The sequence below is a fragment of the Dioszegia hungarica genome (genome assembly GCF_025882075.1).
Source record: "Dioszegia hungarica strain PDD-24b-2 chromosome Unknown MKK02contig_7, whole genome shotgun sequence".
Classification (NCBI taxonomy): Eukaryota; Fungi; Basidiomycota; class Tremellomycetes; order Tremellales; family Bulleribasidiaceae; genus Dioszegia; species Dioszegia hungarica.
In genome coordinates this window covers 1,216,846-1,229,809 of record NW_026515769.1, presented here as the reverse complement: position 1 = coordinate 1,229,809, position 12,964 = coordinate 1,216,846, and the positions used below count along the sequence as shown (strand labels likewise).

Here is a 12,964-nt window from a genome sequence, read left to right as displayed (position 1 = left end):
GTCACGCTGATCACCATCTCTCTCCTTCTCGCTTTCCCATCACCTTACGCCGTCCCGATTCGTACAACCCTCCCCCACCCACACTCGACTACTACCCTCCCTTTGGGCCGTCCCGCTCCTCGTCTCCTCCGCCACCTCCGTTCCGAACCTTCCGGCGGCCATCATTCACTCCAACGCTGTACCTTACTACACCCCGCCCCCGTCCTCCCTTTCGCCCTTGTCGCCCTCTGCCCTGCGCCTTATCGTTACTCCCCCACTCTCTCGCTCTTACCATGCTGTCATCCCGGACCCGTATTTCCTGATCTTGATCATCCAACCTTACACCATCTCCGATCTCTCCGCGGCGGCCCATCTCAATCATGCCAAATTATCATCCAACGCGAACAGTCCAACCTCGGGTATATACGCTATCGCCTAGCCTTACCCCCACCTCTCACCATCCAACTTCACTCACCCACCACATCATCCGCCAACCCCTCGCTCTTCCTTGACGACCAAAACGAGGGTGACGCCACCTTCACTACCCCATCTCTCAGCCTTCACTATCTACCCCTCGTAGATCACACCCTACACCGCCACACCGTTTGAGGGACTCACCAACCGACAACCCTTTTCTACCCACGCGCGTCCGCACCACGGGATCTGAAGGGCGCAACGAAAGGACCTCGTCGAGTGCCTTAATTCTTTGCATCATTTGCTCTGGGTATTTAGTTGTTCTTGCTCGTCTTTTCTTGCATCAGCAACAACAGCTACGATGGATGTCCTAGACGTGAGTTGCAATCTCTGGCTCGGACTTGGACTTGCCACGTTTTCCCCCTACCCTCCCTCCCGACTTCTTTTTCTTTGTCCCAACTGCCGGGCGTGGCGGGATGACAAGTGGAGGCGGTTTCACTTTCACGTCAGCTGCTCTACTCCCTCTTCTGCTTCTTACCTCTCATCCTGTATTACCTCCTTCACACCCTTCGCTCGTTCGAGCGATACCCTGATCCTCTGCCCCAGCCATCATCCGCAGAGAACAACCGCTGACGAGCTTCCTCCTTCTTACCTTCCTCTACCCATTATGCCTGCCTCTCGTATCAAACGCCCTCGCTCCATTACCGTCGCTGCTCCCGGTCACTCCTCCACTCCTTCCTCATCAACCGGCACGAACACTACACCCCGCTTCTTCCCTTCCGCCAATCCCTCCACCTTATCCTCCATATCCGAAACCCCCGCCTCCCCCTCTTTCGCATCATGGCACCTTCCTTCTCCCGCTCTGCCCGACTACGTCGATCCGTACGCCCTGCCCGACTATGCCCCTGACTATACGCTCAACGACCTGGATATCGACCCCGCCCTCCGCGTACCTGACGCCATATCTCCGTCTCTCTCGCCTGCTCCGCCCGTCCCACTCTCCCCCTCGGCTGGCCTCAACGACGTCCTCCTGCTCGCCTCCGCCCATGATGCCCTGCTCGCCGCCACGCTCGACCATGCCGATGATCCTGCGCTCGCTCTATCGGATTCGGATCAACAGCTCGTCAACGACCACAACCGCGTGGGACCAGAACACGACCCGACGGCGAGACCCTTTATCTGCAAGTTCAGCGGGTGTGACAAGTCCTTTGCTCGCAAGTCAGACTTGGCAAGGCACTTCCGTATCCACACCAATGAGCGGTAAGTCTTCTTGAGTCTGTCAGTATGGACCGAGCTGATGAGCAGTCCATTCCGGTGCCCTCATCCTCGATGCGGAAAGTCCTTCATCCAGCGCTCTGCTTTGACCGTCCATTTCCGCACACAGTGAGTAATCAGAATCCGAAATGTGGGCAGAGCTGATAGTCAGTACCGGCGAGAAACCCCATCACTGCGAGACCTGCACAAAGGCCTTTGCAGACTCATCATCCCTGGCCAGACATCGTCGCATCCAGTAAGCTCCCCCCGGTTGGAAATAGCCCAATTGGACGTAGCTGACTCACAGTACCGGCAAGCGCCCATATGTCTGCAAGATCGCCGGCTGCGGTCGGCCCTTCGCTCGGCGCAACACCTACCTCAAGCATCACAAAAAGCAGCACCCCGCCATTCCGGCTCCTTCCACCGCCGCCGGCAAGAACACCCTCCACCTTCCCGTCCCCAGCACCAGCCTCAGCATGAGCAGCGGGAGCTCGAGCACTTCGACGATGCAGCCGGGCCCACCCGGACCGGACGGCGCACCGTCGTATTGGGTTCGCACCCCCTCGTCGTCGAGCGTCCCCCACGGGATCGCCGCCTCCCACCCGCCAGGGGGTGCGGCGAGTGTCAGTGGCGGAGCAGGATCAGGAACAGGATCAGGAGGAGCTAAGGTCAGCGGAGGAGGAGGGGGCAGCACACTCCAGCCGGTCACCATCCCAAACCCGGCTTACTTTACGCAAACCAAAGTCCAGCGGCAAGGGCAAGGGAAGAGAACCAGCCGCCGAGTCTCAACCTCCACCGCGTCCACCCCGCTCACCGCCTACGGGGCGTACGCGACGTCAGCGCCATCCCCCACCACACCTCTCACCGCTCTCACCACCTCGTCCACCACCTCATTCGCTTCCAACCAGCTCCAGATCCAACCTCATGGCATTAGCCATAGCTTCCGAATTTCGCCTGGACTCTCATCCGCCCACAGCTCCAACGGGAGCTTCGGCGCCTACCCCACCCCAAATCCCGACGGGGGCCAACAGCAGCTCTCGCATCACTCGGGCGCGCGCTCGAGCAGCACGGGCGGTCTGATGTTCTATCGTCCGTCGGATGTCCAGAGCGGTCGGGCGGTCTCGGACCCGCTCAACATCCGGGTTCCGCCGTACACGTCGTCCACTCCATGGGTCGGTGGCGGTTTCTCGGCGGCGCAGCTGTCGATACCTGCTAGTCATCACGCTCAGCTCGGTCCCTCGTACTATGGCTCGATGAGCGGTACGCCCATCCACTCTGCTCAGCAGAGTCACGCTCCCTCGCCCGTACCCCAGCATCAAGCCGATAGTCCCGAGCCGGACCTCGTCGACATCAACACGGTACCCCATTACTCCTTCCAGACGCCCATGGGTCCGCCCTCGGTCCCCAGCTTCCCATCGGTCGAGGTGCCCACCTTCACCGCGCTCAACCCCACCGGTCCCCAATACGTCATGATGCCACCGCAGGACAATCGGCTCCAATCGGCTCCGCCCATGCTCCAGCGGTTCCACTCTTCCCCGGCGGTTCCCACCATGCAGGGATACAACTCGAACGGGTGGATGACGTACCAGCAACCTCAATACGCCATGACCGCCGCGCCACCTCCTATCCAGCCCATGGTCAGCTCACGGAGCCTCGGCGACGTCCAGTGGGATCAGATGGTCGATGGTCGCTCGCCAACGCCTACTCTGATATCGCACGACCAGAGCGGCGGGCAAAAATCAGCTCCCGGCTCGGCGGTCTTTACCCCTCAGGCTGGCTCGTACTGGGGTCAGCCTATGTCGCATTCGCAGCCGCCACCTCGGCCTTACTCGTCACACGCGTCCAACTCGTCTACGGCGTCCACCCTGGTCCAGTCGGTCACGAGCGCTCCGGCCATGTACGGGCAGTTCGGCCCGCTGACCTGCGCACCTCTCAGCCACGCCTCATCCCAGGCCACGTCGACTTCGTCGTACAACACCCCACATACCTCGGTCCGCTGGCAACCCCAAAGCCGGCAGACCCTCGGCTCCCCCGTCAACCTCGTCCGGACCGGTCAGCCCCTCCCTTACTCGTACCAGTACCAGCCGTACCAGCCGACCGCTCCCATCTTCACCGACGAGCACACCATCACGCTCACGACCCCTCCTCAGCCTATCCGACCCACAGCAAGTCGGACCGTTTCGGCCGTCGGGCTCGGGATCGCCAATGTCAACCTCGGGGAGAAGGAGGATCGCCGCCTAGTTCTCGCCGAAGAGGAAGGCGAGGAGGAGTTGGACGAGCTGGATGATGAAATTGATGATGGGTCGGACGAGGAGTTTGTGCTGGGCGGGCGAAAGAAGAAGGCGGGCAAGAAGGGCAAGAAGGGATCGGCGAGGAAGCCAGCGGCGAGGAAGCGGGTCGCGGCTTAGGCGAGACGAAGAGGGAGTGACCGACCAAAATGTACCATAGGCTCGACTCGGATCGGGCGGCGGACCCCGGTAGAGCACCTGGAGAGATACCCCATACACCCATCTATCATCATCCCCATATCATTTCCATCAACCAACACCAAAACGCCATATCCACGCATCATCGGCTCGCCTTCCGGACCAGGACAAGCATACCCCCTCCTATCTTTCGGTGATACCCTTCAGTAGACAGTCTCGATATTCCGCGATACCTCTCTCTGTTTAGTTGTAGATAGCTAGCCTCTGTTCCATTCTCCCGGGGCTGAAATTTAGGTTAGATAAGAGTGGAAATAGAAGTATAAAGCGAGATGAATACGCTGTTCAGAAGTACAAGTCGGATGCTACAGATCAGCTTCTTCTGGCAGGGGGCGGGTGAGATGGCGGGTCGAGGGAGGGCGACTCACCATGCAATCTTCCACAGATGTCGAGCTCTCTTCTGCCGAAGTCGTCAGCCGGATGTGGCTCGCTCTCAGGCTTAATCCACATAGGTACTTGTACCTCATAGACGAGGTGAGAACGCGTGAGGTGCAAGCACGATGGACCATGTCTATCCGGGGCAGCCAAGCTCTTGGCTCTTCCGCTTGAATGCCCTCCCGCTTCAGTTCCGACGGAAGACCCCACCCCAGCAGCGCCCAGCTCAGAACTGCATCACCGCATCATCCCGGGCCTCCATCTGTTAATACCCACCTCATCGCACGCCAACGGAGATTGCTAGCCTCCACTCACAGATTTCCACACATCCTTTGGAAACAGCGGCACCGAGGAAAGGGGCGATATCGCTCGGACCTCCTGAAACATCTTAGCTTCCTTCGATTCAAAGATTACTTGACCGTCTCTTCATCCCTCTTCTCTCTCTCTCTCACTGCTTGTCACACTCTTCCATATTGTTTGGACATCTTGGTCTATACCTCGGTCATACACCCAGCATAATCGTGAGTCACATCCGCACAACTCCTGACCACCCTACCCCTTTGGCCTCCGGCTTCCCGGCTTTTATCGGCAGACCCAAGCCCCCTCGTTCCTCGTTCCCCTGCCGTCTCATCCTCGTGCTTCTCAACGCTTTTGCCATCAACACACTATTCGTGCCTTGATGCTGTTGTGTGTCGAGGGCGTAATGGTGGCGTTGCGGCGTTTCAGGCGCTTTAGCGTATTCGCGGTAGTCGGGAGAGGTCTTCCTATATGAGGGCGGTGCCTCAGATCGCTTGATCACAGGAATCATCCCTCCCAGGCCTCTTTCCGTCTTTTCACTCCCTTCACATTCTCCCTGACCCACTTGCCTACTCGTATCATGTCAACCAGAGAGCCCAAACCTAACCGCATGTATAGATACCAATTCGATTCGGATATCCTCGGCGACCTCAACCTCGCTCTCTCCCACACACCGGCTCACCTCCGCCCTTCCGCTTCTTCCTCGCCCTCAGGCTCAGCCTCGGTCCGGCGCACACGTACCCTCGCCTCGTCTTCCGGACGACGCGCTTACGCCCTCCTCGACCCCGTCACCGAGTCCGAAGCCGCAGCGGCGGAACCGAGAAGTATGGCGCGGCCCGGCTCATCCCAGCGTCCCACGCATATTGCGCTGCCAACGGTACAGTACCCAAGAACATCGGATGCATCCGCTTCAGCCGCCCCGGCACCGCTGGCCAGTCCGACCTCGCCACGATCATCGTTCTTGCCTAGCTTTATGCGCAATCGGTCTCGGGCGGCGACCATCACAGGAAGGGCCAGTCCTCGCGCTGAGCAGGCGGATCCGCTTAATGCTGCGGCGGCAGCTCCCGCTGCTGCGCCTGCAGCTCCCTCTGTTAATGGGGCCAGCACAGTCACGCGAGATGCTGGGGTGGTCACGAGGAGTGTCAGCACGCCTTCAGGAGGCGCATTGGCAGGAGACTCAGGTGAGCTCATGCTAAGGAATCTTCCCACTTGACAAATAGCTGACAGCCTTAGTCACAGCTGTCACCGCCTCTGCAGCCGCTCCCGCTATCGACCCCAAAGGCAAGACCCACCGTATCCGCCTCGTGCCGCATCTCGAAAACTCCCGCTCGCTCGCTTTCGACCCCGTCGTGCGGGAAGCCTACCCCATCTCCGTCGGCCCCGGTCAGACCCCTTCTGGCGCTGCTGTCCTCGTCCCACCCATCGGACCGCTTGTAGCGGGCAAGCCACCCGTGCTTGTTCTGAAGATCGGAAGATTCACCGACAAGACGCCAGCGGGGGATCCGGATCGGCCCGCTACCGGTATTGGAGGGCCGACGATTGCGATTGCGGGCGGAGGTGGAGAGGTCACGAGTGGGAAGATTGCTTTCAAGAGCAAGGTCGTCAGTCGGACGCATGCAGAGATATGGTGTGAGGCTGGAGGGAAGGTCAGCTCGATCGTGCAGTCACTTTGGATATAGAGAGCCGGCAGCTGATACTTCAGTTCTACATTCGAGATACCGCTTCGTCGTCGGGTACATTCCTCAACCACATCCGCCTTTCATCGCCCAATACCGACTCCCGTCCAACTCCGCTGAACGATGGCGATGTACTTCAGCTCGGCGTGGACTATCAGGGCGGACACGAGGATCAGTTTAGATGTGTCAAGATGCGAGTGGAGCTGGGCAGGGAGTGGCAGCGAGCGGCGAACGAGTTCAAGTAAGTTACGTGTTGCACTTTGAGGGTTTAGTATGGTGCATGTAAGCTAACACTGTAGCACGAACGCTCTCAGACAGCTCAAGGCGCTTGGTGGAGCCGCTCCCTCGACGCCAGACAACAAGACGAAAGGAGACGGAGCCAGCAGTATCAGCAAAAAGTCAAAGGCGAGCGTAACGGACTGTTGTATCTGTCTGTTCTCGGTCACGGTCTGCCAGTCACTGTTCATCGCGTGAGTTGAAGAAATCCTACATCAGCTGCCCAGGATCACAGCTGACATGCAGGCCTTGTTCGCATGTCTTCCACTACAAGTGTATTCGACCGCTTCTGCAGCAGCATCATCCCGGTTTCTCCTGTCCTCTATGCGTGAGTTGGTCTTGAATGGGAGGGAGTTCCATGATCAGCACCGGAGCTGACTCTACCAGCGAACCTTCGCCAACTTAGAAGAAGACGTCGAGGTCGACGACCCACCAGAGATTGCCTCGCGCCGCACTTCCAGCGTCTCTCGACGACCTTCCGCAGCCCCATCCCGCGGCGGTCTCGATCCACTCTCCCCCACCGTCGCTCACGCCCCCGTCCCTCCTACCGGCGCAGACCAATTCAACCTGGAAGCTCAACTCATTGATGAGCCGGTGGGGGAAAGCGGATCCGCAAGCGAGGAAGGCGGCCGGACAGAGGACGATACTCGCCAGGAAACCCTAGGCGCAGATCCATCGGGGGATATCGAGATGGGCCCCCCTTCCCGAGAAGTCTCTGCGCCCGCCAGTGACCGGTCCGACGCCGGCAGCGCGGCGGCGGCGTACAGCTCTGGTGCGGAGCGGCGCCGTCGGGCCATCGCCGAGTCCAGCCGCCGAAACAGCGGGAGCGGTGCCGACCCTATGGCGACCGTCGCAATCCCGGATATTCAGACGCCGCGGAACGAGTACTTCCTCTCGACGCTCGCGCCGGGATCGATACCGGTTGCGAACCCAGCGGCGATGCCGGGTCTGCTGCAGCAGTTGGATCAGGCGGAAGGGAGCGGGACGGGCGCGGTCAGTTCGGGACTTGCAGGACAGCAGGGGCACGGGCAGGAGGCGACACTGGCTGGCGCAGAAGACGCGGTGGGGGAAGCGAGGAGGAGGGAGGAGAGCGAGATGATGTTCTCGTAGCCTCACTTAGGCGAAAGGGAGGAGAGGTGGGGGATGTCGTCGTTGTCCGCATGTGGGTGAGAGAGGGTTGTATAGTCTCTTGGGAGGAGACGCCAAGTCAAGTTGTGTAGTTGTCTAGAAACAAAACATGAGAAGTATTATACGATGTGCATTCATTGAGTGTGGTCGTCTAGTGGGAGCTGGGGATATCGGCGCCTGGTCTTCCTAGATCGCAACTCTATACCCACTGCCGAATTCTGTAGATCCCGAAGAGAGGCCTCGGTCTGAGGAATGCGGAACAGCTGCAGCGTCAACGGATTTCCGCGGCCGGACTGATATTTGGTTCTGCCTTTCCACCACGACGATCAGATAAAATACAGCGACAAAACCAGTAGTATGAGGCCTTCACTTCCCCGCGCTCTTTGTAGAAGTGCGGCTCGGCTCAATCGAGCTACATCACCATCAGCTACGTGTGCGTCCCCCTCGTATGGCGTCCCCTCGCCCAAAGTCCACGACCTCCCCCCAGTTCGCTATCACATCTTCCGAGAACCGCTGCCCTATCCCGTAGGCTTGAAATTGCAGGCGGACATTATAGATCGGAGGCTTGCGCTAAGGGATTCGGAGAAGGGGAAGGGGAAAGCGGGGGCTCAGGATGTGTTGCTTCTTCTGGGTAAGCTATCCTTTGCGCCTTCTAATCGCTGTTCCCGGACTGCTCTCCACGAGGGAGTATCGGGCGACGACTGACTATAGTAGAGCACGTGCCTACATATACTACCGGCAGGCGAGACAACTCGCCAAACCCCGACACGCTTCATCCCGAAGAAAAGAAGGTCCAGAACGTTGGGGCTGATTTCTTCATCACCAAGCGAGGTGGGCAGGTGACGTATCATGGTCCAGGCCAGCTGGTCGGATATCCCATTTTTGACTTGAACGCTATGGAGGTGAGCCGCTTCCCTGCCCGGCAGAAATAGAAGGCCACGCTGAAGCTTCATACAGCTGTCAACCAGGTGTTATGTCGAGTACATGCAGCGATTGCTGGGCGAGTACTGCAGAGAAGGGCTCGGCCTGACGGGGATCGAGGCGCCACATAAGGACGGGCATGTTGGGGTCTTTGCTGGAGATGGGGAGAAGGTGTGTCTAACTTACCTTGTCCCAGACGTCCTTGCCAAGGCTGATCCTGACAGGTAGCCTCAATAGGTATTCACCTTCGCCACCGCATAACATCCCACGGCTTCGCCATCAATATCACGCCCGAACCAAAAGCATGGTTCGACCTCGTCACCGCTTGCGGTCTTGCCGATATGCGCGCGGTATCTGTGCAAGACCTGTTACAGCGACAGCAGAAGAGCGCGAAGCCCTCGGTTGAGGATGCAGCGAGGGATATCATGGGACGGTTCTCCAAGGCGTATGGGAGAGAAACAGTCTCGCTGGACCAAGGGGCTGAGGCGGAAGGGGAGGTGGCCGACCTGAGGGAGCTGGTAGCGCGAGCAGAGGAGGAGGCGGGGCGGATGAACAAGGAGAAAGGCGGCTGGAGGACCGAGCCAGCTAGATAGGAGAAGCTGAGAAATTATGGCTACACGTTGTTACATCTCTGCGATCCTTTATCTGTCTAATTATCTATGTTATTGATCTGCTATAGCTACATGTGGGCCACGACCCTCTCGCCCTGCTCCGCCTGCTCCTCCTTACTGAGCTTCCTCCCCGGCTTGTAGAAAACCAGGAACCCCACCAACCAGATCACTCCCCAGCCCAGCACAAAGATGTACGAGATCCGGACATTGACCCAGTTGGTCAGGTTTCCCGGTTCGATGGTGAGCAATCCCGCCTGGATACTCAGCGCCACCGCCGATCCGACCTGCAATGCCACCTGAAGCACCGCGCCCGCCACGCCGGCCATCTCGGGCGGGACCGAAGTCATGACACCGACATTGGTAGCCGTAAAGACGAGCATGGTTCCAGCCGAGCCGATGACGGAGCCGGTGAAGATGAACTTCCAGTAGTGATCTCCTACCATCCCTTCCGAGAAGATGAAGAGGACGTAGCCGACCAGACCGGCGACCATACCGATGACGATGGGCCAGCGGGGGCGGGCGACGTATTGCGGGTAGAGGGTGAGGAAGATGGTGATGGCCCCAGCGGCAATACCTTGAGGCAACATGCGGACGGCGGCGATGATGGCGATATCGCCGTGTACGCGGACAAAGGTCTCGATGAAGGGCAGGAAGTTGAGGGACCACCATGCGTAAATGTAGAGCGCGAACGCGATGAGGATGGCAAAGTTGGGGATGCGCCATGTGGCCGGTGGGAGGAGGGCGTACTCGGCGGGGATGCGGCTCTCCCAGATGAAGAAGAAGGGGAAGAGGACGAAAGAGAGCAGGAAGGGTACGAGGAAGCCGGGAGTCCGCCAGCCGTCCGATGCGCCGAGGGTCAGACCGAGGATGAGGAGGATGATACCGAAGAGCATGGAGAGGGATCCGACGAGGTCGAGACGTTTCCATACATTGTTGAGGGGGGTTGTGCGAGGTGCGGGAGCTGGAATCCAGTACAAGGAGCCGAGAGCGAAGGGGAGCTGATGTATAAGCAAAGTACAAGCAGGAAATCTCAGATCTGACTCACAATGACAGCTGCCAGGATCCTGAAGAACCACCGCCACGCTACCATCTGCCCCTTGTTTGGAATGTACTCGACAAACCCGGCGACGATGATACCCGTAGTATTGGCGACCGCGCCGGACATGCCGTAGATGGTGAAGGCCTTACCGAGCTCATGGGGCTCAAAGACCGCCACGATGAGCCGGAAAGCGGCCGGGATGAGCGCAGCACCGGCGATACCGCTGACGGCCCGCAGGACGAAGAAGGAGTACTTGTCGGGCAGGAAGGATATGACGAGGTTGAGGACACCGAGGGCGATGAAGCCGAACGCAAATACGGGCTTGGCCGAGAAGAGGTCCGATACGCGTCCCCAGAGGAGGAGGAAGGCGCTGAAGGTGACGGCGTAGGAGGTGATTACCCAGGACTGCTGCGCAAAGTCGACGGACAGGTCGTTGGATATTGGGCCTGGACCTGTCAGCTACCAGACTCTGAACGATACAAAGGTAGAGGAGACGCACCTGTGAAGATGAAGAAGGCACTGTATGACCAGATATCAATGAAGAAGGCCAAAGAGAAGACGCCCAAGAGGAACCACTTCTTCTTCTGGCTCATGATGACCTTCTGGGCTGGGTCTCTTGCGCCATCCGTAGTGGGGGAAGGCTCGACCTTGTCGTAGGTGTTGTCGACATCTCCGTTGATAGTTGGGGTGGGAGAGAGAACGTTTGGGGTCGAAGAGGATGTGGGAGCGGTGGACGTCATGGTGTCGGTCCGAGGGATGGCCGAGGTCGACATAGAGGAAGAGGGGAGAGAGGGGTTCTTGCTTGTAGGGATAGCGGAGAAGCGGAGGATCTTGAGGGTAGAATTGGCGAGTGGTAGTTGTGGGATCGAAGTGTGAGTGTGGAGACGGCTCTCCTTGTTCCCAGTCCGCGTTATATACCGCGCTGCAGCTTGCCGTCTGTCTCCACTTGCTGATCAAGGCTTTGTCAGGTAGACTGCAGTCCAAGCAAGCTGAATCAGATCATGAACAACATTCTGATCAAGCACGAGGCTGCAAGAGCGCCTGCTGAGTAACTTCCGAGGGCCAAAAGCCCCAAAAGCTTTCAAAGCACGTCAATGACCGAAGTGGAGGCGGGGAATGCGGAAGATTAGTCACCCCGATTTTAGTGCGATCGACAAATTTGCATGTGGGGGAGTGGAGGTGATTCATAAGCTGGCTGTACAAGCAGATGCAACTCACGCTGCGATGCTCTGGAAGGTGTTGACAGAGTGAGCGTCTCCACAAGCAGGCAGGAGATGGATCAAGTAGAGAAGCACAGGATGTCATGACGGCTCAAGCGCTCATGACGGGCCTGAGGCTTAAGCTTGCAGGCCACGTGCAGAACATTCCTCGTGCCTGCAGCTGAATATGGGCGCGAACAGCCGGCATGGAGCTCGACTTCGGACTTCCCTCTTGACTTCCCTGCACGCTGCTCTACTTCCAGCATCCATCACTTCAGGTCTCCATCCGCTCGCCGCATAGGCACAGAGGTCGCAGTGTAGCATGTCGGGAGCCCCGCGGCTCCTCCATCGTGCGGCGGGCAAGGTATCCGCTCTACCTCAGCATGCCCCGAGCCAGCCGACCGTGCAGCGCCCATCGCATCCCGCATCTTGGGCACCCCCACTTCGCCCGGTATGTCTGACGCCCTTCTCAATGACTGGGGATATAGCTGAAGAGACAGGCCAAGATCCACTTCGTGCGCCTCGACTATGAGACCGGGATCACGGCTGTCCGAAAGACCCGGACTCCCATCTATCGCTCCCCTTTCCTCTCCCTCCGAGCCGTAGCGGCGGATAAGGTCCCAACCACGCCACATCCCTTCCCAGTCGGCGCAGTAGCTGCTGCGGGCGCTACAAAGACAGTCATCCGCTTCGGAGTCGTCACTTCCAAAAAGGCCATCTCCATCTACGCTGTCGAGAGGAATAAGGCCCGGTCGCGGTTCAAGGGGATCATAGCGGACATCATGGCGACTCAAGAGGGTGCTAAGCTGGTCACGCCTGGTGAGTCTTGGGCTGTTACACCTGACGAGGACAATCCGCTGATATCGTAGCCAAAGCGTATCTTGCAGTGCTGGATGGCAAGATCTGCTATGCCCCTCGGGAGGAGGTCGAGCGGGATGTTCTGAAGGGGATGAAGTTCTTAGCGGAACAGACCTTCTTTTCCAAGTCACCAAAGCCTCGGATCTCCGCCAGCGGTCCCTCCCGGCCTCCGTCATCCGCTTTCGGGCGGAAAGACCACTCACGTCCGCGGTGAGACTATGGGGCGGCTATCGAGCACGCCGAATGGGCGACGGAGAGCGAACGTGACGCTCTGCTCAAGTCCCGTCCTCGTGGGACTCGCCGATGATAGCGGGTTGCGTGCACCGCCAGTACGCCGGGCGTACGAGTCACTGGGTCCTGCGTCGGCGGGTACAGCGACAGGTGAGGCGGAACAGGGCCCGCTTGATAGCAGCGCTGTGGTCAATACAGAGATGAGCGGGAGTTGTCCTTTGCA

At 58.9% G+C, this 12,964-nt stretch overlaps 5 protein-coding genes across 5 annotated transcripts; 4 read left to right on the top strand and 1 right to left on the bottom strand.

Moving 5' to 3' along the window:
• Positions 1-1,060: 1,060 nt before the first annotated feature.
• On the top strand, positions 1,061-4,055 carry MKK02DRAFT_43592 (uncharacterized protein; the record flags this gene model as incomplete). Its single annotated transcript, XM_053092512.1, has 4 exons — positions 1,061-1,653; positions 1,699-1,776; positions 1,820-1,903; positions 1,955-4,055. The coding sequence occupies 4 exons, from the start codon at positions 1,061-1,063 to the stop codon at positions 4,053-4,055; spliced, it is 2,856 nt and encodes a 951-aa protein (XP_052947442.1).
• A 1,327-nt stretch (positions 4,056-5,382) lies between these two features.
• Positions 5,383-7,864, top strand: MKK02DRAFT_43591 (uncharacterized protein; the record flags this gene model as incomplete). Its single annotated transcript, XM_053092511.1, has 6 exons — positions 5,383-5,983; positions 6,036-6,448; positions 6,505-6,719; positions 6,778-6,948; positions 7,001-7,082; positions 7,142-7,864. The coding sequence occupies 6 exons, from the start codon at positions 5,383-5,385 to the stop codon at positions 7,862-7,864; spliced, it is 2,205 nt and encodes a 734-aa protein (XP_052947441.1).
• A 375-nt stretch (positions 7,865-8,239) lies between these two features.
• On the top strand, positions 8,240-9,396 carry MKK02DRAFT_23960 (uncharacterized protein; the record flags this gene model as incomplete). Its single annotated transcript, XM_053086815.1, has 4 exons — positions 8,240-8,513; positions 8,594-8,784; positions 8,840-8,974; positions 9,028-9,396. 4 exons carry the CDS (start codon positions 8,240-8,242, stop codon positions 9,394-9,396), a joined length of 969 nt encoding a protein of 322 aa, XP_052947440.1.
• Positions 9,397-9,482: 86 nt separating this feature from the next.
• On the bottom strand, positions 9,483-11,226 carry MKK02DRAFT_43589 (major facilitator superfamily domain-containing protein; the record flags this gene model as incomplete). The annotated part of the gene is made up of 3 exons (XM_053092510.1): positions 9,483-10,412; positions 10,460-10,899; positions 10,953-11,226. The coding sequence occupies 3 exons, from the start codon at positions 11,224-11,226 to the stop codon at positions 9,483-9,485; spliced, it is 1,644 nt and encodes a 547-aa protein (XP_052947439.1).
• A 748-nt stretch (positions 11,227-11,974) lies between these two features.
• MKK02DRAFT_43588 (uncharacterized protein) lies at positions 11,975-12,724 on the top strand (the record flags this gene model as incomplete). Its single annotated transcript, XM_053092509.1, has 3 exons — positions 11,975-12,103; positions 12,153-12,471; positions 12,522-12,724. The coding sequence occupies 3 exons, from the start codon at positions 11,975-11,977 to the stop codon at positions 12,722-12,724; spliced, it is 651 nt and encodes a 216-aa protein (XP_052947438.1).
• Between the last annotated feature and the right edge of the window lie 240 nt (positions 12,725-12,964).